The sequence below is a fragment of the Pieris rapae genome, chromosome 15, assembly GCF_905147795.1.
Source record: "Pieris rapae chromosome 15, ilPieRapa1.1, whole genome shotgun sequence".
Lineage (NCBI taxonomy): Eukaryota > Metazoa > Arthropoda > Insecta > Lepidoptera > Pieridae > Pieris > Pieris rapae.
Window position 1 is genome coordinate 7,978,021 of NC_059523.1, and position 22,406 is coordinate 8,000,426.

The 22,406-nt window shown below is 32.1% G+C and overlaps 1 protein-coding gene across 2 annotated transcripts in view; it reads right to left on the bottom strand.

Annotated features, from left to right (window-relative positions):
* The window catches only part of LOC111000995 (putative inorganic phosphate cotransporter), a 35,638-nt gene that overhangs the window by 9,150 nt on the left and 4,082 nt on the right, over positions 1–22,406 (bottom strand). The window contains exons 1-2 of one of the 2 annotated variants that reach the window (XM_022270640.2): positions 15,973–16,122; positions 6,365–6,549 (exon numbers count right to left, since the gene is read on the bottom strand). In XM_022270640.2, coding sequence (XP_022126332.1) covers positions 6,365–6,549; positions 15,973–16,006 — 219 coding nt within the window. In that variant the 5' untranslated portion in view covers positions 16,007–16,122. Of the gene's footprint in view, positions 1–6,364; positions 6,550–15,972; positions 16,123–22,406 lie in introns of those variants that run through there. The other variant, XM_022270639.2, reaches the window with a different exon arrangement.

Below are 22,406 nucleotides of genomic sequence, written 5' to 3' on the forward strand. Positions count from 1 at the left end.
ATACATAACCGAGTTTCGTAAATAGTTGGTCTTAGAACGAGGAATCTCGAATAATTGGATTTGCCTTGTATTGGGTGATGAAGGGGTCTTAAATAGTAAAAGCGATAACAAGTCAGGGCAGTCAATAAAACCATTGCAAATAGCATGTAAAAATATAAGGTCGCACTGTTTACGTCTACATTCAAGGGATTCAATACCAAAGTACTTGCAGGAATCCAAGTAGCTACTAAACTTTTGGAAATCCTTAAAACTTAAAAACTTAAGGAACTTTTTTTGAATGTTTTCTATTGCTTCAATGTATTTCTTGTAACTGGGGGACCAAACAGTGCTTGCATATTCTAGTGTACTCCTAACAAAAGCAAAGTATAGACATTTTATACAATTTATGTTATTGAAAGATTTGCATACACGTTTGACGAAGCCAAGTTGTTTATATGCTTTTTCTGTCATATTATCTATATGATTAGAGAAACACATTTTATCATCTATTAGTATCCCCAAGTCTCTAACTAAATTCACTTCTTTAATTGTTCTATCTCTTAATTTATAACAAAATTGTATTTTCTTATGTTTGCGAGTAAAAGTAATTTTACTACATTTTCCAATATTCAAAGAAAGTTTATTTTTTCTGTAATAGTTTTCCAATCTACTAAGATCTTGCTGAAGCTGAACACAGTTATCCATAGATTTAATTTTTAGAAATATTTTTTTGTCGTCTGCAAACATGAGAAATTGTGAATACTTGAAACAACTTTTTATATCATATAGATAAGCGTTGAATAACAACGGACCCAGTATGGACCCTTGAGGTACACCAGATGTCACATTTATAAATGTGCTCTTATGCCCCCCCGTAACTACCGCCTGCCTTCTATTGGTTACATATGATTTGATCCACCTGTATAGATCTCCACGAATTCCTAGTGCTAATAACTTATGGAGGAGAATGACATGATCGACCCGATCGAAAGCTTTTTCGAAGTCCGTATAAATAGCATCTACTTGTTCTCCTTCGTCCATTCCCTTTAATATATACTCGGTAAAAACAGTCAGGTTGCTGACAGTTGACCGATTTTTCGTAAAACCATGCTGCTGTTGTGGTAGTTGTTTTAGGATAAGGGGACTTAACGTTTTACTAACTAATTTTTCAAATAATTTGCCAAATGAATTTAGAATCGAAATTGGTCGATAATGTTCTATTTTATTTCTAGATCCTTTTTTGTGGATTGGAACAATGTGGGCTTCTTTCCATTTGGATGGAAAACTACAAAATATATTAAGGGACTGATTAAATATATTTGTCAAAGGTTTTGAGAGTTGTCTATAGCATTTTTGTACAAAAATTGAAGGTATTCCATCGCTGCCTGAACCTCTATTAATATTTAAAGATTTCAACTCTCTACAGACTTCATCCTCAGTTAGTACTACTTTGTTGCATATGTCGTCAGATTCAGGAAGGTGTTGAAGATTGTAATTAACATCAGGGGCTTGGAAAACGCTTCTAAAAAACTTGTTGAACCCTTCGCAAGCTTCTGCTTCAGTGTAGTACACTTCATCTCCGAGAATCATTGTGCTGGGGTAGCCTGGGCTGCATTGGCGTTTATTTCTCAGATATGACCACAAAGCTTTGGGATCCTTACTCAAATTATTTTGGATACTCTTCTCAAACATATCTAAGCACTTTTTGGATACAAGTTTTTGCCTAGCGCGTAACAGCGAAAATTCATCGTAGTCTCTTGGATTCCTATAAGTTTTCCACCGTTTGTGAGCTTTTAATTTATCTTTTATTATATGAATCAAAGACCTTGAGTACCAAATAGGAAATTTACTTTTACTAATATTCCGGCTCTTAGGAACAGAACTTGAAATTATTTTATTTAAAATTACATAAAAATTATCTGTCACTTCATCAATAGTATCTCCAATTAAAACATTTACCCAATCAATATTCGACAACGCTTTATTAATATCCTCATAGTTAGCGCGACGAAAGTTATATTTTATTCGTGCTTTTGGGATGGTTTCACGTAAAACTAAGTCGGTAGCATCGATTTTTAAGCAAGGATGATATATGTCAGATTTTACTAGGGCTATATCAGTTATTGAACAGTCGATGGAAACGTTACTTAAAATTAAATCTAAGACATTATTACTACTATTAGGCGACAAATTATGTTGTTTTAGGCCGGAAATATAAATTTCATTTAAAAACATTTCGGAAATATTTTGTATTTTAGAGGTTCCTTTTTTTAATAGAATGGGCCCCAAAGGCGTCCAATTAATATTTGAGAGGTTAAAGTCACCGGCTATTATAAAGTTATCGTTTAAATTTGTGTCTATTATGCGGCTATACGAGGAAATAAACGTTTCAAGTCTTTCAGCCTGCATAGAATCTGGAGGTATGTAGACAAGGCCGATGTGGAGATTGCGCCGGCTATTGACTGCCAATGAATTATGGGGTATAGTTATCCAGAGTGTTTCAACATTATTGCAGTTCCACTCAGGCCTTTCATATGCTTTCAATTGACAAGACACATAGATGAGTAGCCCTCCCCCTATATTTTTACCGGAAGTTTCTTTCGTTCTGTCACGTCGAAACAACTGGTATCCATCACTGCACAGTTCATTGTCATAAAAACTGCTATTAAGCCATGACTCGGTTATCAAAATAATATCAAAAGTACAAGTAAGAAGATTTTGATAAAATTCATTTGTTTTTGTACGCAAGCCACGAACGTTTTGATAAAAAAAGGTTAAACTTTTGTCAACCATTGGAATACATAGAGATTGTACTAACTTTAATGTAGACTTTTAATAGAAATTTGTTATTTGGCTTTGTTATTACGCTGTTAAAACTATATTTTAATGACCAATTCAATCCAAGTCGAAATGAATAATTTAAGTAATCTACAAAACTAATAGTGAATTTATACACCGTTAATATCATAACAAAATATTGGTTCATATGGAACCAGGAAATCTCGTCTAGTAATTTTAAGAAGCAAAAACAAAGGAAGTAGTTTAAGTCTAACATGAAATACATAACAACTCTCAAATGGTACATACGAATAATACATAGTAGTAGGTTTAACGAACTATTTTTGCCAAATCCCGTTCGCAATTTATGGTTATAGCAGGGGACTCTTCGTTTCGGCGTAAAAAAATTCCACAGTTACGAACCCATACGTATTTAAAACCTTTATCGATTGCCAGCGCTTTCGCCTCCTTAAGAAGATGCTTATTATCTGGGGTCAAATGCTCATTTACGTAGAATCTTTTCGAGTCTCCTGACATCCCTATATCAGATGTATGGATTCCCCGTTTTTTACGTAGGCCAGATAATATTTTGTCTTTTACTTCGCGTGTCTTCAAGCGCACCACGATTGTTTTTGATTTGCCAGGCATAGATTGCTTCGGCTGTACACGATTGGCGAATTCAATATCGCCCGGTTGCAAATCCACATCAGCATGTTTTGCGATTTTTTGTATTAGTGAGCGTGTCGACTCGTTACTAGTTTGAGGTAAACCTACAATCTCTAAATTATTCATCCGGTTCCACTGTTGCTGCTTCCCGATTTGAGATTTTAGTTCACCTACCAAGGCATTGCAATTCAAAAGATCATTCTTAAGTAGACTCAATTCCTCCCTCAGAGATTTTGTCTCTTCGACGTATGGAATAATGAAAGACTTGATTTCTTCTCGGAATTCCACAATAAGAGAAGCTTTTAGAGTTTCAATCAGTTTATTCTGTATATAACCTAGTTTAGTGTCGATTGCCTGGTTTATTCCCTCTGTAATTACCTTCTGCAAGTCATCCCTTGACAAGTGCTTGTCGCTTTGTCCTAGATCCTTTTTATGACGCCGCGTGGAGGCTTGCTGCTTTTCAGGCGATGCATCAGGGCAGCGCAGTCCTCTTCGCATACAAGGTGGGCATATCCAAGTATCACTCGATTCCTCCATTGTAAGTCCTGTACATTTACTGTGGCAACCTCTAAAGCACTGTTTGCATTGAATCTGCGTGCTTACGTCTAGGTCTTTAGAGCATGCAATGCATTTAAGCATTTTATCTAATAGTTTATTCTTTTTTCTTTATTATATATGGAAGAAAAATAAAAAAAAAATGAAAAAATGTAATGCAAGTTTAACAATATGTGTATGTGTTCTCGTCGCTCGGAATCGAACTGGCCTCTGTTACACACTGCGATACGAGCTTCATGCACAGAGCCACGACGTCCGTGACGGCATTGCTGAATATATCTTATAGTATTAAGAATTTAATTTTCGTGAAGATCAATGACTAATAATATTAATTAATATATAAAATAATTGTATTTCTAGTCACGCACTCACTTTGACAGTACTGACCTTGCACTAAATCACTTCATGTATCCACAATATAACTGATTGTAGGTAAATTTAATTCACTGTATTCACTGTATTCTTCCGAGAAGATCTAACATGCACTTTTTCTGCTTTTTAGCGGCTGATAATGTTTGACAAGATAGTTCCTCAATAACACAACTCGATCATCACATTTAATTTGATTATTTCCGTTTATATTAATATTTAAATATTAAATTTATTGAGACGATGCGTGTCGACGCGGACGCTACCCTCAACGTGACGTAAAAAAATAAAATAAAAATAAAATATATATATATTATCTAATATTACAAATAATATAAAGATCAATTTTTTAATTCAATCCAAAGTCATTTATTCATTTAGGTAACTTAATGTACACTTATAAACGTCAAAAAAAAGAAATATACATTAAATGCTTCTAATTTTACATTGCCAGTTCTCAAATCAAGGGCAGGGGAAGAACTGGCAATAAACTCTCCGCCACTCTTTTTAATCGATGAATGTATAAATATCCATTTTCATATATTCTGATATAGAGTTGAAGATTTACAAACATTTTGTACCTTTTAACAACAAATGGATTCAAATATAGTAAAGTTAAATGATTATTCAAAGATACGGGACAGAGACTAACAAAATTTCATAAAAAAATTTAATATTAATTTAGGAAACTTATTTTATTATTTTTTATACTAGATAATAATGCGACGTGGTTTAGTTTACATTGCGCTTAGTTCGGTTTTTTATTCATCGGGTCAACCACAGCTCAAGATATGTTGGTCAGGGCCGAAACTTTCAACTAAACTATGATAATTAAGTGTACATTTTAATTTGCAACATCGCAAATAAGGATATAACTATGATATATATCTTCTTACACCCAAACCTAATTACCTATTTCAATCCATTTTTGATCTGAGATAGACATATTAATCCAAATATTTATAAAAGTGTGCCAATAACCAATCGCCGGATGGTAATAGCTATCTGTCGATACAATCGGTGTATGTGGATAGACCTTTGTATAAAAACTACAGTTCAACTGTGCTATCTTACGTTTTTAAAATAATTAAAAAGCTATTTGATATGTTTTTAACATAGACATGTATATTTTAATTTTATTTATACGGTTTTATTTACTTTATGTGGTTTAAATTGATATCAAATGTTAGAGTAAAGAGCGAAGAGGTTGCATTTTATCCGTCGCTAAAATGTCTTCGTAGGGTTTGGTTATTGGGATGCAGATAGGAGATCCATCGATTGCCACAGTCTGATCTTAGATTGCTTTCAATCTGAAATTGTGGATACATTATTGGATTCGGGCGTTAGCCACTAACTGTGGTTTTATGTAGAATACTACCGAAATAGTTTATCTGCATAGCCAAGGTCGCATTTATTTCGTACAACGAACTAAACGTATGTTTCTTTCGAAATTATTACACTCATTAGCCGATAACTTTGTCTAATTTAAAAAAAAATCTTTTAATGATTTTATGATATCGTCAAAGGAGGTGAAATTCATGATTTCTCACTAATCAATGACTATATATATAAACAGGAAGGATTATATTTGGGAATTACTCTAAAAATTTATCGCAAATTAAAAAAAATATAATTTAAATATATTACTAGTAGGTACTACTATTCTTCATTAATTTAAAATAAATATAAATTTCATTCCGTGTTTTTAATTTAACTTACTTATTAAACCTATTTAACCCCAATGATTATGGTTTAAATAATAAAAAGATATTTTTTTATCCTTTGACGTGCCATTTTCGGTTGTCCCATTTATAAATTTAGCAAGCTGCTTTTTGCTTTATTTATTTATTATTTACAGTTACTTCCCATTTAGTACAGTTGACTGTATGTATCTATACAATTTCCGGTACATTTTTCGTGTATTTGTTTTGTGTACCGGTCTTATTATACCCTGTATTACAATATTTAAAAAAATTACTCAAATTTATTCAAACTACTTTTATCAATTTTTACTTACAGAGGTCTCGGATAGAGCTTCCTCAACTTCAGCAGGACAGGATCCATCTTCATACGCCGCTGATGGTGCATGCCGCCTCACCATCTGAGTGATGGCTATATTCAGACACACACGCATTGTGTATGCATTGGCCACCGCCAGAAATCCCATGATGGCCATTACCCATCGTTGTGGGATAATGAAAACTGAAACAAAATATAGTTTGGGTTATTTTTTTTATAAAGTAGGGCACCTGATGGGGACGCCAGAAAACTCGATGATACGATGGAAATCCAGCCCATTAACACCAATTTAAGAGCGAGCTGCCGGCTTTTGAGGGAGGACTTTTCCCTTTTTTTATATTTAATATTTTATATAAAGAAAATCAGTTGTGAAGCGAAGCGAACTACAATTAATATCGCTTAAAAAGAACATTGCCTATGGTGTCGCATTTTTGTATCTCTTTTCTCGGTATTTCTAAATACCGCCGTTAGATCCCAGACGTACTTGTTTACCTACGTGATCTTCCTTCCAAGTAGATATTACAAAGTGTAAGCTTATTCATTGCACAGAGGAAGAGGAAATTCCAATACAGCAAAATGTTACGAAAGAACGACCTCAAAGTTTCGTCTATGTTACACGAGGCACACGGGCAGGGGACTCACATAATGTTAAGTGATAACGCCGCCCATGGACACTCTTAATTTCAGAGACTCGCAAGTGCGATGCCAGCCTTTTTAGAAGTGGTACGCTCATTTCTTGAAGGACCCTAAGTTGAATTGAATCGGAAATACTGGTTCCACATAGTGGTGGTGCGGGCGGAATTTTGTATTTGCCTCGAACTCCGATGATGATACATTACTCTATCCTTCTCTCCGACTCAAACTTGGGGTTTTAATACTTATTTATAATACGGACGAGGCTCGAATCCTCGATGCTTTAGGTATCAATGACATCCTGAATATGTCAATCACAAAGAACACGCATGTCTTACAATGTTAGAATGCTATCCATGCCCCATTATAAGAATAGATTTGTTTACTAAAAATAATAATATTTCTAAGAAAAACTACGCATGAAAATGATCTGAAATACAGAAGTTTGGTCTAAATCGGACCAGTCCATGTATATACATTATACTATACACGATTTTCATTTGTTATCAAGTTTTGCTTATTAAAAAAGGTTTACTTTAAATTTCAGCAAAATTAAGAAACAAAAGAGGAGCGTTGGCGTAGTGGTATAAGCCGTTAATACTACTTGTCTGTTAGAAAAAACAAATGACGACGAAACAGAAGCTGAGGCCTAGACCTTAAAGGAACGAGATAGGTTTAAACGTCATTTTCCTTTAGCATTATATTCAAGTAACGAATTTGTTGTACTTCCTTAAATGTATTTTAAATTCTAAGATTTTCGCGTGACAATTTTCACAATTATACGGCTCACTTTGTCTTTTTGTTTGATAGCCCAGCCACGGACATATTAGATTTTATCTTACCCAGCTATATATGTTTTATGTGTGTAACGATGGTTTACTTATATAAATCACGTGAAACTTGCGTTTCGTTGATGCTTTTTAAGATACTACTGGGGTTTATTATACGTATTTTAATGTCAAATCAAAAAAATAATAATTCCCAAGAAATATAAAATAATGATCGACTGGGTGGACCAGTTCTTGAATAAATGAAACATATTTAATAAGACCTACCTCCATAGAAACCCGTCAAGCCTTTAATACTAAAATACTGTGATACTAAAATTTTATTTAGTTAAATTTTAATTGACATGTGGTTGTGATCATTCTCTTGCTTAAGTGAATGAATTATTCTAAACAACTTCTAGAAGCAATGTGCATAATGAATGAAAATGATTAGCATTCATAGGACGTTTACAATTACATTAGACGCAAAATACAGACTAATCAACTATAATAAATAATCGAACTTATACAGTTCAAATAAAATGCTTTTAATTTTTTTAGGTTATCGCTTTTTATAATCAATAAATCCTATTCCTTTATTTGCAAGCGTCATGAGCGAATACAATATTTAATATAATAATAGTTTTATGTATTTCAAGATAACAATTATACAAAGCCACGCCACCACACTAAACACTCTTTAGTGGTATTTATCGTTTATGAATGAGACAGTATTAGTTTCCTTCAATTCAAATTTTGAATCATACCTCTGATTAATAATAATATCGACGTCTCCAGTGATCCGGTATTTTTACTCTTTATTCTATCGTAAATTTATTCGAATCAAAAAACTTTCAGTTGCCAGATAATGTTAGGAACGAGAACTTAGACACGGCTCCTGAAAAAATGTCATGTAATTTTTTTTATGTGTCATACATGTGTTCAACAAGCCGTAACTTATGTGAACTGATCAAAGCGTGTTCTTGGATGATATTATGCAAGAATGAATCTAAGCAATCAAAGAGTAATTACTAGACAGTAATTACTACTGGTAATATGCATGCCTAGATAATTATATTCATACTATCCTTGCTATTCAGGTTACATTTTAATTATAATTTATGCATTAAATCATTGCTTAGAAGAGTAGCACAATTGCCGCTTTCCACTACCTATATTTTATATAGCAATGATTTATGAAGTCGCTAGTCGCTAGTTTGGGATGTTTTCACCGCACTGAAGCGAACAAACGTGTATATTTGGAGTAGTTAAGGTTCTAAACAACGACCTTGGTTTGAGTATCGCTTTCTTAAATACTACGTTAAAAACCTTGATATCCTATTCTGCTGCTTTCTCGACGAATCTTACATCTTCTGCAACGCTATCAAATTCAAACTTCTCGCCTCAACCCGCCGTTTTCTATTTTAAATCTCTACTTTATTAGCTATTAATTACGTATTCCTAACTTAAGAAGTAATTGTTATTCTTATCTAATATTTTTAATAAATGAAAAACCGAATCAGTGGCGCTACACTATTTTTAGCTCTGGGCCTCAGATTTCTGTGTCTATTTCATGATCATTTGTGAATCTAATAAGCAAATAGTTGATCAGCCTCCTGTGCATGACGACTGTTTGGTTTACGGCATGCACAGGTGAATGTTAAGGGCGTACAAGAAAAAAAGTTCATTGGTGCACAACCGGGGATCGAACCTACGTGTTCGGGGATGACAGTCGCACACCGAAACCACTAGGCCAACTGCTTAATAATTTCTCTTCTTTTATAACATTTTTTTCTTAATTTTTAAAATTATTTATGATGTCTCTGGTATGTTTCCTTATTCATAAATAAGTAAAAAAATTCCTCGGGAAACTAACTAACTTCTAACACTTGTTCATCGCAAGTTTTATGGTTTAAGCAAAATTAACATGTGTTTAACATAAACGTAATTATCATTTAGTTAGTGATTCTGTTGACACAGTAATTACAAATCCGTGTTAAGGCGCGCTTAAAACTTTCTTTACGAGATAAGCATAAGTTAATTTCCAACCAAAACTTCTAATAACTTTTACATGCAACTTAGTTCTGAGCTCTTGCTCAGGGTAAGAACGTCTTCATTCTTTTTAATTTTTTGTGTGAAATTCTTTAATATTTAACCTACCAATTAAGTACTATTCAATCTTATCGTAAAACCTGATCAAATATATAGGATATTGCTTGTATTAGATGCAAAAGTCGACGACGTATGTTAGGCACAGAATGTAGGCAAGGCAGGTAAACAAAAACAGTATGTTAGGCCGGTCTGTAGACGGAAAAAAATATCGAAATAACCGACCCTAGCCTATAAAGGGTTCCACAGCATAATTATTTGCTTTATATTAACTTCTACTCTCGTTGCGTTTTTATTAATTTTAGACTGTGGCATATACGTTCTTACGATGTTTATTGATACGTTATATTTATTTAGAACAATAGATGATATAAACTACCTACAGAAATGGACTGCATACTTCCGCTTTGTTCAACTCCAGAATAATAAATGAGTTATAGCCCCGTTAAAATTCCCGTTGACGAATTAAAGACCGAATTGTCTTTCCATTTACGATAACGAGAAATACTGAGCCGTGTTACTTAAAATGGTATCGGGATTGAGAAACTCGTTAGTAGTTTTTATCGAGAAGATTTCTATTGAATCGTGCTGCATTCCGACGTCGTACGATCCTCGTCGGCTAATGGCTCTCGTTCCTCCGGCAGACAGGCTGGCGTTGGTAATTTCATTGCAATTTTATGCCATAATAACTTTGATGTTTCCAGGAAGAGTCGTTTGACGAACCGCTTTTCTTTTAAAGGTATTAACCGCGACGTGTGTGGCATATAAACTTAAAGGTTAGTAAAAGGTACTTAAAAGATTGAAGAAACTCATTATTAAATCACGAGCAATTGATATTTAGCCAGTTTCCATTATTAACTTATAATTGATTTTTTTCTATATATAGTATAGTAGTATAGTATAGTTACGTAAAATGCATTTATTAGCTTTATTAGCAAAAATAAAGTTCCTAAAAATGCCCACTTGTGGCCTTAGCACAAACTTTATGATTCATTAACATCAAAACAATAAAATGAGTCTCTGTTTTCTTCCTGAGTTAATTTTTGTTGCATGTTCATACAATGGTTTAGTTCTAAACTGAACGAGACTTCTATAGGTAATTTATTGCTGTATAAACAATTACATTTTACGGATTTTACGCTCTGACATTCCTTACATCCCATAGATCAACTCGCATCTACACCAACACACATCGCATGCGCAAATGGAAATACTAAACAATACCCAACTGTCAAGAAAAATGTGTAAAGAATTTAAAAAATTATCACGCTCGCGTAAGATGTCAATTGACGCAATATATTTTGACGTGAAACGTTAGATTATTAAAAATTTCCTGCATTCCTTAAAGTAAATACGTCATTTATCTTGCAATTACCTAGACTTAGACTCCCTTTCACTTCAATATTTATTGTGGAACAAAGCATTCCACAACTCGAGTGTTACTCTAATAAGTTGCACTTGTCTAACGAGAATAGTGATCTACCTTTCACCAGAGGCTGTTAATCAAGTCGGTTGTCATGACTACGGCTACAGAAAATTATATACTAATTTCCACATTTCAAAAAGTGTTCAGGACTAACACGGAGTTATTTTTTTTATATAGCAGAATCATTAAATGACTTATTGCCGGCTGTCCTTCAGCGGGAGTTCTTAAAGAAAGCAAAGTACGAGTATCTTACTAAAGTTAATTTACGGGTTAAGCGTAACTTACTACACAAAACTTTCAATTTTTATTTTTTATTAAATATTAATCTATAATTTATTGATAAGGTGACAGACGTCTTAAATACAAAAAAGTCATGTATAAAAATAGAAACAATTCTGTTTGAACGCACAAAATTCGGTCGTTTTAGAGTTTAATGACACACTCAGCGAAGATTACATACAAAAGATGAAAACGCTGTAAAACAAGTTGGAGCTACATTAGGACAAACACGATTCCTTATTTAATTCTTAATAAGCAGCATGATCAGGGAACGAATGAAAAATATTTTTTTTATAGAACAGGGGGCAAACTGGCAGGAGGCTCACCTGATGTTAAGTGATACCGCCGCCGCTTATAGATACTCTCAATGCCAGAGGGCTCGCGAGTGCGTTGCCGACCTTTTAAGAATTGGTACGCTCTTAATGATTGTCGAATCGAGAACTAAACGTAGGACACTCGTATACCATAAAATTTCTCAAAAAAATGGGTTGAATACAGTTCACCATATATTTTTAGGTTAATTACATACATACCTCTAATGAGTTGTTAAATTATTGTTCCATTGAGATGCAATGTCACGGTCGATTAAATACATTTTATTATATTAAAATAATTAGTCACTAGTACGGAATAAATAATTAAGGTTAATTTATTCCGTACTAGTGACTAATTAGGTACAATTTAGTTTAAATTGCCCACTGGCTCCGATTTTGTACCGGTACAATACAGCTGAGACAATTCCATAATATGTATCATTTGTAATGAATGCTGTCAAAATTCGGCGCCTCATTAATACTGGCCATTTGCGCAGGAGGTTAAGAAACTTTACGACTTTGAAAACCTTTCAAATTCAATAAAACTGCACCGTATGCGACAAGATCCTCACAATTATTGTGCCATGTACGAAGTACTTACATAATTCGCCAATGTTTTGGGTTTTGTCTAACTGTGATACTAATTATGAAGATTTTGATATTCTACACCTCGCCAAAGAGGGAGTGAGGATATGATTGAAGAGGTGGGAAGATTTTGACGTTGTTTAGCATTTCTAGTTTTTTCTATAGAATATTAAGTTATATTAATTGTCATTTGTGTAAAGTCAAATTTAACTAATATTTTTTTACGTTTTAATCTATTAATTACTGAGACAGAAAGTATAAGTTATATTAACTTATACTTTCTGTCTTATATTTGTTTATCTATGTTATCATTTGTTTTATAATAAATTTGTTAGCTGTAATATTTCTAATAAATAAATAAAAAATGTATAGTGTATGGAGTTTCATTTTTATTATTTTTGTTTTGGCCATTTGGAGTTTTCTGTAGGATCCTATTGTTGCAATGTTTATTTCATGCTACAGTGGTAACCATGGCAACAAACACGCGATATACACGTTTTATAAGGCCGTAAGAATGTAAAAGAATTATACTGTTTACTATAACATTATTATCGTAATATAATTCATATTATGCAATTGTTCAGTTACATAAAGCCTCCACTTAGGTCAAAAATCTGTATCTTAAGACATGTTTAAATATAGATACCGAATTTATAAGTAGGTAAGTATGTCAGAAAAAAAATTTTTTTAATGTATTACAAAATGCTATTGTTCATAATGAAATGATGGCCTTGTGATATTTATGACATTTTTACGATTGAGAGTCTTTGACCGCTTTCAAAGTTTCCTTATAATTACATTGTACAAAAAAAATAATTTAAATATATTACTTTACTTATTTATTGTCTAATATAAGAGTATTTCTAAAGTATTTTGGCTTTTGATTACTATTACTAACACTGTTAACTTTAACTATTATTTATTATTTTTTGTATCAGTAATATTACATTCTTTTTAATTTTTACTGACTGCAGCGCAAACTAGCTGCTATGATCTCAGGCAGATTGACCAGCGCTGTGGAACAGTCTGCTCCTCAGCATAATGCTGAGCCAGGGTCAATTACAGCCACAGCACACACGCATTACATGCTTAAAATTAACCTTGTTCTTTAAAGAAAAAAATATGTTATCTCTCGTTGTGTATATGTGTTTCTTTGTGTGTGTTTTTGTTAGTAATAACATACTGACATAATACACAAAATGTATACTATGACGATCTTGGCAAACTATGACTTAAAGATTTAGTTATTTTAAAATGATTAGATTACATTAATGTTAAGAAGTATGTGTGAAGTGATAATGCATGGATTAAAAGAGAACGAAGTGACAATACAAAAGGGATTCCACAGGCGGTTGGACCTTTGACCCTGTGAACAGGATGAATGAGGAGCGACTCACGAGTACGATATACTAGGCAACCAATGATGGTGATGTCGGATCTTGTGGTGCGTAGGCCTTGTCTAAACCAAAGCCAGGATGAGAGAAGGGTCAGTTAAAAAGCCACCCAAACATGCATGGTGAATCTTATAAAAGAGGATTAAGAGAGACAAGTATGTAAGGACCATTCTATGCCTTCTGGCATAGAATCTTTGGTCCATTCCGTTAGGAAAAAGATCTGTTTATAAATATAGCTTAATGCGATAATGACGTAATTTTGGTTTGTTAATGGAGTCAAATCATTTTACTAACTTATCTTTGTAACTGTAATTTAATGCAGTTAAGTGTCGATAAGGTTAAATAACTCGTTCAAGTGCAACAATCGTAAATGCTCCGTGTAAAGAGAATTCCAAAGCGATTTTATTTTACACGAATATTTCTGTATAAAATAAAATACCTATTTGTTTTGTAAAGATATAGTCTATTAACACGAAATAATTGTAAAATTGTGACAGAGGAGAGACATTGTGAAGAGAGGTGGAATTAAGCACATTGCCGTATTGACAGTTGAACAGAAACAAACACGAATCAATCAAATAGAATTCCCTGTGTACAAATCGTATGGACAATACATTTGAACTGTCAAACTGTGACGTTATGACGTTACTGACATATACTTGACGTAACTAAATAAATATGTTTAATATAGGATAGGTAAGTTTTGGAACGACGGACGTCGAGATGATACGGGTGGAATTTCGTATTGTGCCTCGACGTCCGATGATGAAACTCAGCCGAACACTCTCTATTGGAAATGCCGTAGTAGATAGAAACTTACTACTCAAAGATGTATTTAAACGCGAAGGCGTAAATGATGTTTTTTTTTTAAATAATGTTTGAAAAATGTATGATACGCGTGATACATATGTACGTACATACTATAGATACAATGCCTTAGATGTGATATATGATCTTTTCGTCTGGTGAAGAATTATATTTACATTTGTGCTTTAAACAATTTTTTTATTACCGATACTGAACCAACTTAATTAAATTACACTATGTATTAATTTAAAAGCGAAATATGTAGTTGTAATACTATACTTTTTATTGTGTATGTAATAACTTAATTATTTTTAATCCGAGCAAATAATTCCTTAATTATAATGTCATGTAAAAAAAGTTGTGGCCTTAAATATTCGAATAGCAAATAAAACACAGTACCGGCTGATTAAAGACAATTAAAACGTAAAAAGACAAAAGCAAAAATATATCAGTAATATAGAAAAATCATATTTATGCTTGTTACATAATTTGAATTCCATAGAATAAACCACATATGAAGGCTACGACACACATACCTACTTATGGAAAATATTACATCTTTATACAATTAATTCATTTATTGTTATCGAGTGTTGAATCGATTCTATTATCTTTCCGCGTATTTATCTGAAACCTCGTGTTTGTAATTTTTTTTTCTAATTAACAATTTAAAGTAGTTTTAAGTTGTGCTAAATTGATTTTTATTTATATTTTTTTTAATTAGCCATACCAGGCTCCCATAATATTGCAGGTGTCTACAAACGATGGCAAACGAGCGGCTTTTTATTAGCGCTACCTAATTCGCGTTTCAAGTATTTATTGAATAAACTTATTAGAATATATAAATTCAATCCGATAATGAACAAATATGTCTAAACATTTTATCCCTCGTTAAACTTATAATTATCCTAAATACATTAAACATTTATGCGGAATTTAAAGCGAATATTATGTAAATCTGACAAGTCGATAATTTTTTCATAACACATTTTAAACACGAGTGATTTTTTAAAATAAATATTTTATACTCAAGCAATATATATCTTACACGCCTTATTTTAAATAAGCTTTGTTTCTTGGACCAGAAAAAGAGAAGAAAGAAGAGGAAATCGCTCTGAGTACTTTGGTTCTTCAAAGTTGGTCTGATTGTACTTTAATATTGAAGTAATTTTTAAAGGAGGTTTAGTAAAATGGCTGAATATAAATTGTTAAAAAAAATAAAATAAAGCGCGATTATCAACATGTATATACTTAAAATAAACAAATTTTTTTTCCTACGTTAAAAAACTTACATTTTGACAATAACAAATGCCAGCCGGTCAACATGATGAATTTTCACAATTTTCAAACAGCACTATAACCGTAATCACAACAGTATTTATCGATTTAAATGAGATCGATTAGATCGATCTCTCACAACGCGTTCGTCATTCGCAACTCCCGCGCAGCCTGCAATTAAGCGCGCGCGTACCACTCGCGCCTCTATATACCGAGCGACCTGTTCAAATAGTTAATGATATTCTTCATACTAATCCGAGTGAATGACATCAAATTAATTACTCAAAATCTCTTTAATAGATACGTAATGATTAACCCACTAAGACTTGTAATTAAATAATTATAGTTATGTCACTGACATATATCTGAGCCGGTTTGTACAATTGCAAAATGGTCAAGTTTATTGTGGTACCCGGACGTATGAATTCTATTTTCAGCCAACAATTGCCAAATTCAAAGGTAGGGCACGTATAATAGTTATTGAATTCCTATTAGCCTCTTTAGCTAGATATTTATTGTTGAGTCGAGGAGAAAATATACTGGTATAATAGGAAAAAAAGTTAAGATAATGTGAACAAAACTGTACTTATATTTTTTTCAGTTACTTAAAAGTTCGTATAATACTATAATCCTTGACTTAAACGAATAATAAAATTTCTTTATTATGATTTACTTTCCTACTAATATTTTGCAAGAAATTTTTATGCTTAATTAGTAATACGTATACACATTACAAATAATTTACCGTAAGATTTTTTACATCATCTTTTTCACTGGCTTTTCATACTTAATAATTATTATAGATTATAACACAACATCTGGGTACGTATAATATTCTAATTTTAGTAACTTTTTGACTGTTTTAATATTTATAGTGAACGCATAGTTTCCTTCCTCTCTTTGCCCTTCAAAAAGAAGGCGCGCGCATTTTTATTCAGAGGTCAATAACATTACAAAATCTTAGTTTCGCCTAAAATTTAGAGGTCAATCAGGTAAAAGTAAAGTATAAGCATTGCTTTATATAATTATGAATATTTTATATTAAAAGTAATTTTGAGATCGTCTTCATATATATCGTCTTAATGTCCTTTTAACGTTTGGGTGTTACTACGAGTAATGTTATATTATATTACTTTTTATATATTACAATATCTAAAAAGTAATGAATAATGTACATGAATTAGGAAGATACAGTATTAAACTTACAAAGTATGTATGCTAAAAATTGTAGAGTATTAAAAACTTAATTTTGATATAACTGTAATCCTTAATTCAAAAGCTATTTTTGTTAATTTTATAGAGCTGAAAAAGAATTAGGAAAAAATATGTTTTTGTTTGAAAACTCGAATACTCGAAGGACCATTTCGAGTAGGAACAAAAATTTAAACATTTCAATTTCACCGAACAGTCTCTATGAAGTAACAATATGTTACATATGTTGGTATGTAGCTACTAAAAAGGTAGGCAAAGTAAAACCTTCATAGAAAGGTGTTACGAAGTTTGCGAAGGCAGCTAGTATTAAATAAAATAAATATTCAACCGTTCGAAGCTGGGACGCTGAAAGCAAACGCAAAAAAAAAACGCCATCACAACGGGTCACGTGATAATCTGGCTGATATGCTTTAAAAATTAAAATATTCCTAGTCGACATCACAGGAGAACGAAGAGCTGGCAGCTACCTCGCACAAAGAATTAGTTAGCTATTCACAGGGGGAACGCTACCAGTATCTTCGGAACCTTGCCTAAAGGGACTCCTTTTAATAATATTTTTTAATAAATAGAATTGACTGGACAATGAAGACATGTTATTTTTGTATAACGCACGTACATTACACAAAAATAAATAAGCCATTTTAAATTGTAATTAATATTTTAATGAATTTTGAGAACTATTATTAATTACTTGTTAATAGAAAGTCTTTATCTCTCGAAAAAACATGTTTAAGAAGTCGACGATTATTAAAAAAAATGTAATTGTAAAAATAATTGTAAAGAACCAATTGCTGATAATTGCTACTCAGTATTAATATTGGCTTTTTATTTCTTATCGCCTCACCAAGTAATTTCCGACTCGATTCCAAATACAATTTTCAGTTTTCGTAACAGCTAATTCCAAGTTATCATCAGCGTCAACACTAATCGTGTTGCCATAAAAATTAAAATATATATTTCAATAAATTATGCGGTCAATTATTTAGAAATAAGTATCTTTTTGACCTAAAACATCAGCATCTTAGGCTCTCTGTGGTGCTTGACTTTTTGATGTGGTGAAATATGAACTAAACGGAAATTGGGAACAAAAAATCATCACTGAAATTGCTATTGGAAGTTACCAACAAGTATTCGTTAATATATATATATATATTTTTTTATTTAAATACTCATATCAAAACACATTCTCGTAAAGGCCTAATATATAAAATGTGAACTACAGATAGTATTTGTTACTGTTACAATATTACTTCATATAAAAATGACAACTATGAAAAGAACAATTATGTCAGTCCGTCTATTTTTAAAGTATGTACTGATTGTGATCAAATGCAAAACCAAATCTAATAAAAGCGCTATTTTAGGTATTACAAAAAATCGAAGAAAATATTTAGAAACCTGTATTCGGAGAAAATAAATTGTGCATTGTATTTTCGGGAGCGTATTTATATATAGTAATGTTCAACAGGGTATGAAGTCAACTTAATTTAAAAGAGAAGTTTTTTAACAAATAATCTTCTACTTATAACTTTAAACAATCACGAACAAAATGTATTTCAAATTATTGACTCATTTACTTACGTTTCTCTACAATTTCATTTAGAAATTATAACAATATTGATCAACGTTTACTTAATAAACAACAATAGTCGTAGTTATTCCACTTACCGGTGTCATAAGAATTAGTTTCCTTTGAGAAATCGCGATCATGGCAAGGTTATAGTACTGGCCCTGACAGTGTTACACAGTCAAATTAATTCAATTTCTATTAAACGTATTAAGAGTTTTTAAAACCTGCAAATTGACTTCGTGAACCGCCTCCATGGCAGTTATCCGAAGAAATTTGTATCTCTACACTTATTTGAGTGAGCAATTTAGCTTCGTATAAAAACCTTTCTTATAAATAAGCACAGATTAATTATTATAATCCACCCTTCTGGATCTGACGCAATTTATTTGGGTAATGTTTGCCTTCACTAAGTGTTAATCGTCCACATAGATAGAAAATACCATCGGTGCATAGATGTGATTCGAACGCCGTTAATAGTTGCACGCATAAGGGTGGTTACATTCTAGCGTTTTTATGCGCGTATAAGCTCGTCTTTGGAATCACGAGGCCTTAATAGGCACGTAGAGGCTCGCCTTTAAGCATTAGTGCAAGTCGTACAAGAGTTGATACACATCTAAGCTCATATAAGTTCTTCTTTTTGGGTAGAATATATTAAAGTGACTTGTTTTCTATCGATAAAACATAAGATCTTTTTCGTCTTTTCGGCAAATAAGTAACGCAACGTATCTTTATCAGAATCCATGTTGATACTGACACGACGCCACTACCGGTTCGAGCACACCGAAATTTAACGTCGAAACGTCCGCATACGCGCAGAAAAATACGCTAGTCTGAAACCATCCTAAGTCACTAGGCCAACTAATAACTAACATTTTGAGTCCAACACTGCTACTATAAAAATATAAACAGTTTCATGATTTTTATATCATAATTATATGAACGAAACTACCAAAAGCAAAGAGCATAATTCAAAAGGTAAATAACGCTGTTATTTCGTGGAATTATATTTATTGATATAAGCGCGCGATCGCGCGATCCAATAAAATATTTCTCAGAATTATTTACCAGATGTAGTCATTAGCAGTTGGATTTTTGAAGTTTTTATAGTTCCAAATTAACAATACAGAGATAAATGAATAAATGTAAGGTATGTTTCGAGATGTACCTTACATCTCTCATTTTATACTATAAACGCGACGGTTTGTATGTCATGAGTAAACTTTAACTCAAATTTATAACACTAAAGAATCAGTTAAAATGAAAAACCAATTTCGATAAGGAAAGTAGTCTTAACTAATATTAATATTAAGGACATTGTCAAATTTGGTCCGAGTTTTATACAGAGGATACCAACAGGTTCATTTGTCTTTATAAATTATCGATCACATATTTTCCTCAATAAATACAATCGCGAGTTCAAGGTCGCAATGCAATCCTTTTGTACACAATTTTCAATGGCAATGCGAATTTTTTACAAGGAAATTGTAACCACGTACAACGGAAACAAATATTTCAGAATTGCGTTACTTCCGCCACATTTGGTATTCAAGTAAATCGGAAAACACATCTAAAATTCTAATTAACTTTTGACTATAGCAAGTCTTATAAACTTCTATATATTTGTCTTCGTGGTTCAGGACAAACGCTAGCCGAGATGAGAATATGCCTTGATGTTACCCGTTTTAGAGGGTAGGCACATAGTAGTATACGGTATGCTTAACGGCATTTCACACTAATAAAACACATGAAAACCGGAAATCAAATTGTCATGTAATATTTGATACTTAAATGGTTCAACCAGGCTCCAAACATAAGAAATTTGATTCAAAATTGTGCGTGAAACTAATATGTTTCATTAAAGAAGGGAAAACTAAGTAATTACGAGTAACTCGTAATAATAACACATTAGTTTACGTAATTTCTGTGCGACTTCTTCATTTTTAACGTTTTGTATATGTTAAAATAATATATTATATATATAGAGAGAGAGAGAGAAAGAGAAAACTTAGCATAACTGGTAATGTAGCAATTAATAAACCGATATTGGTGAATATTTATGAAACATACAAAAAACCTAAATCCATGCACGCCACATAAAACTGGCAGTTAATGGTAAGCTAGTGTCAGTAGAAACTAGAAATTCTCTTTGTCCATAAAAGAATCCTTTTATACAATATTTTAATCGCTTTAAAGCTGTATTCTAATTTTTAATGCGAATAATACCCGTATAACGCTTGACAACAATTCTCAGAAACCTGCGTAAATTTATTCATAAATCTCTTGGAAAATTTATCAAATCGTGTATTTTAAAGACCTATATTATTTTAAAAGGTCGTTGACCTCGCGAATAACATTCAATTACGGGTACCTCCTAAACTTCATAGTAGTAATATTACTTTTTTTTATTAATTAATTTCAATCCTGTGGCAACATTTCTTCGATGTTGACTTATTCCTTGAGCAATAATAGGCCAAGCAAGGGTCACATCACAAGAGGGTACTATCTAAGTATGTTTTAAAGTCGGAGGTTTTCTATAAAACATTATTAGCAGCGAATTAACAACATATTCCACGTTTCGAATACTAACGAACTAACGAAGGAAAATATCGCGATGAAACTCGTATTCGTCTAGAGTCTAGACGACGACGCGTCTATCTTCTTGCCTAAAAATATTGGATTGCTTTTGTTTGTTATTTACAATTATGTTATTCATTAAATACATGATACATAATAGCATATTATATGATAATAATATTATATCCAAACAAATAACGCTAAACTTAAAAAAAAAATTAAAGATGTCTTAGTAAATAGAGATTATTTATTATTTTCAATTCCATATAATTACAAAGTTTTTCCTTAAAATATGTTTCGGCTTATTTGGAAACGAGGTAGCTTTATATATTCACCACTAACCTGCATTTAAAGCAATTACCTAAGCGGCCAAGGATAAACCAGTTAGTATCCTGTGAATTTTAATCTCATGAATTAATTGAATGTGGATAAAATACTGAGTCATGGAGTATGAAAACCAATCAAGCTTCGAAAGCATACTAAGAACTAAGTTTATTCATACACAAATGTATTTTAAAGTGATAAAAGCAAAAAAGGTGATATTCCCTTTTAAGTGACATTTTGTGTATTAGCGAGAAATGAAACTGTAATCAACTAAAATATTGTACATATAACAATGTTTGTTTGTATGATATAATTTAATAATAAACGATGAATATATGCATAATATATTTTAAGCTAACTTCAAAAACCTGCTCTCAAAAGGTGAAGGATGTTCTAAAGATATCTTATAACAAGGTCATGGACCCTTAACAATCATTGAATAAAATCATTAAAAGTAAGTAATATTTAAACAGGACAGAAATATCTTATTTATACAAAAAACTCGTCTTTGAACAATCAATAACGTGTTGAGGCCCAATGTAAAAATGTCAATCATAAAATAGTTGGCTGCTATCAAATTTATATTTGAACGGTTCTCCCTTTTAATAAAATTCCCAGTCTTCGCTGGTCGTATAGTATGGTCTAGTCCAAATGGTCAGATTATATAAATCAACAATAATTTTTAACAGCTACACGATAAATCGTAGAATAGTTTCCCATAATCATGTTTACAGATTTTTTTAAATAACGGGCTCTTTTCTTGAAGAG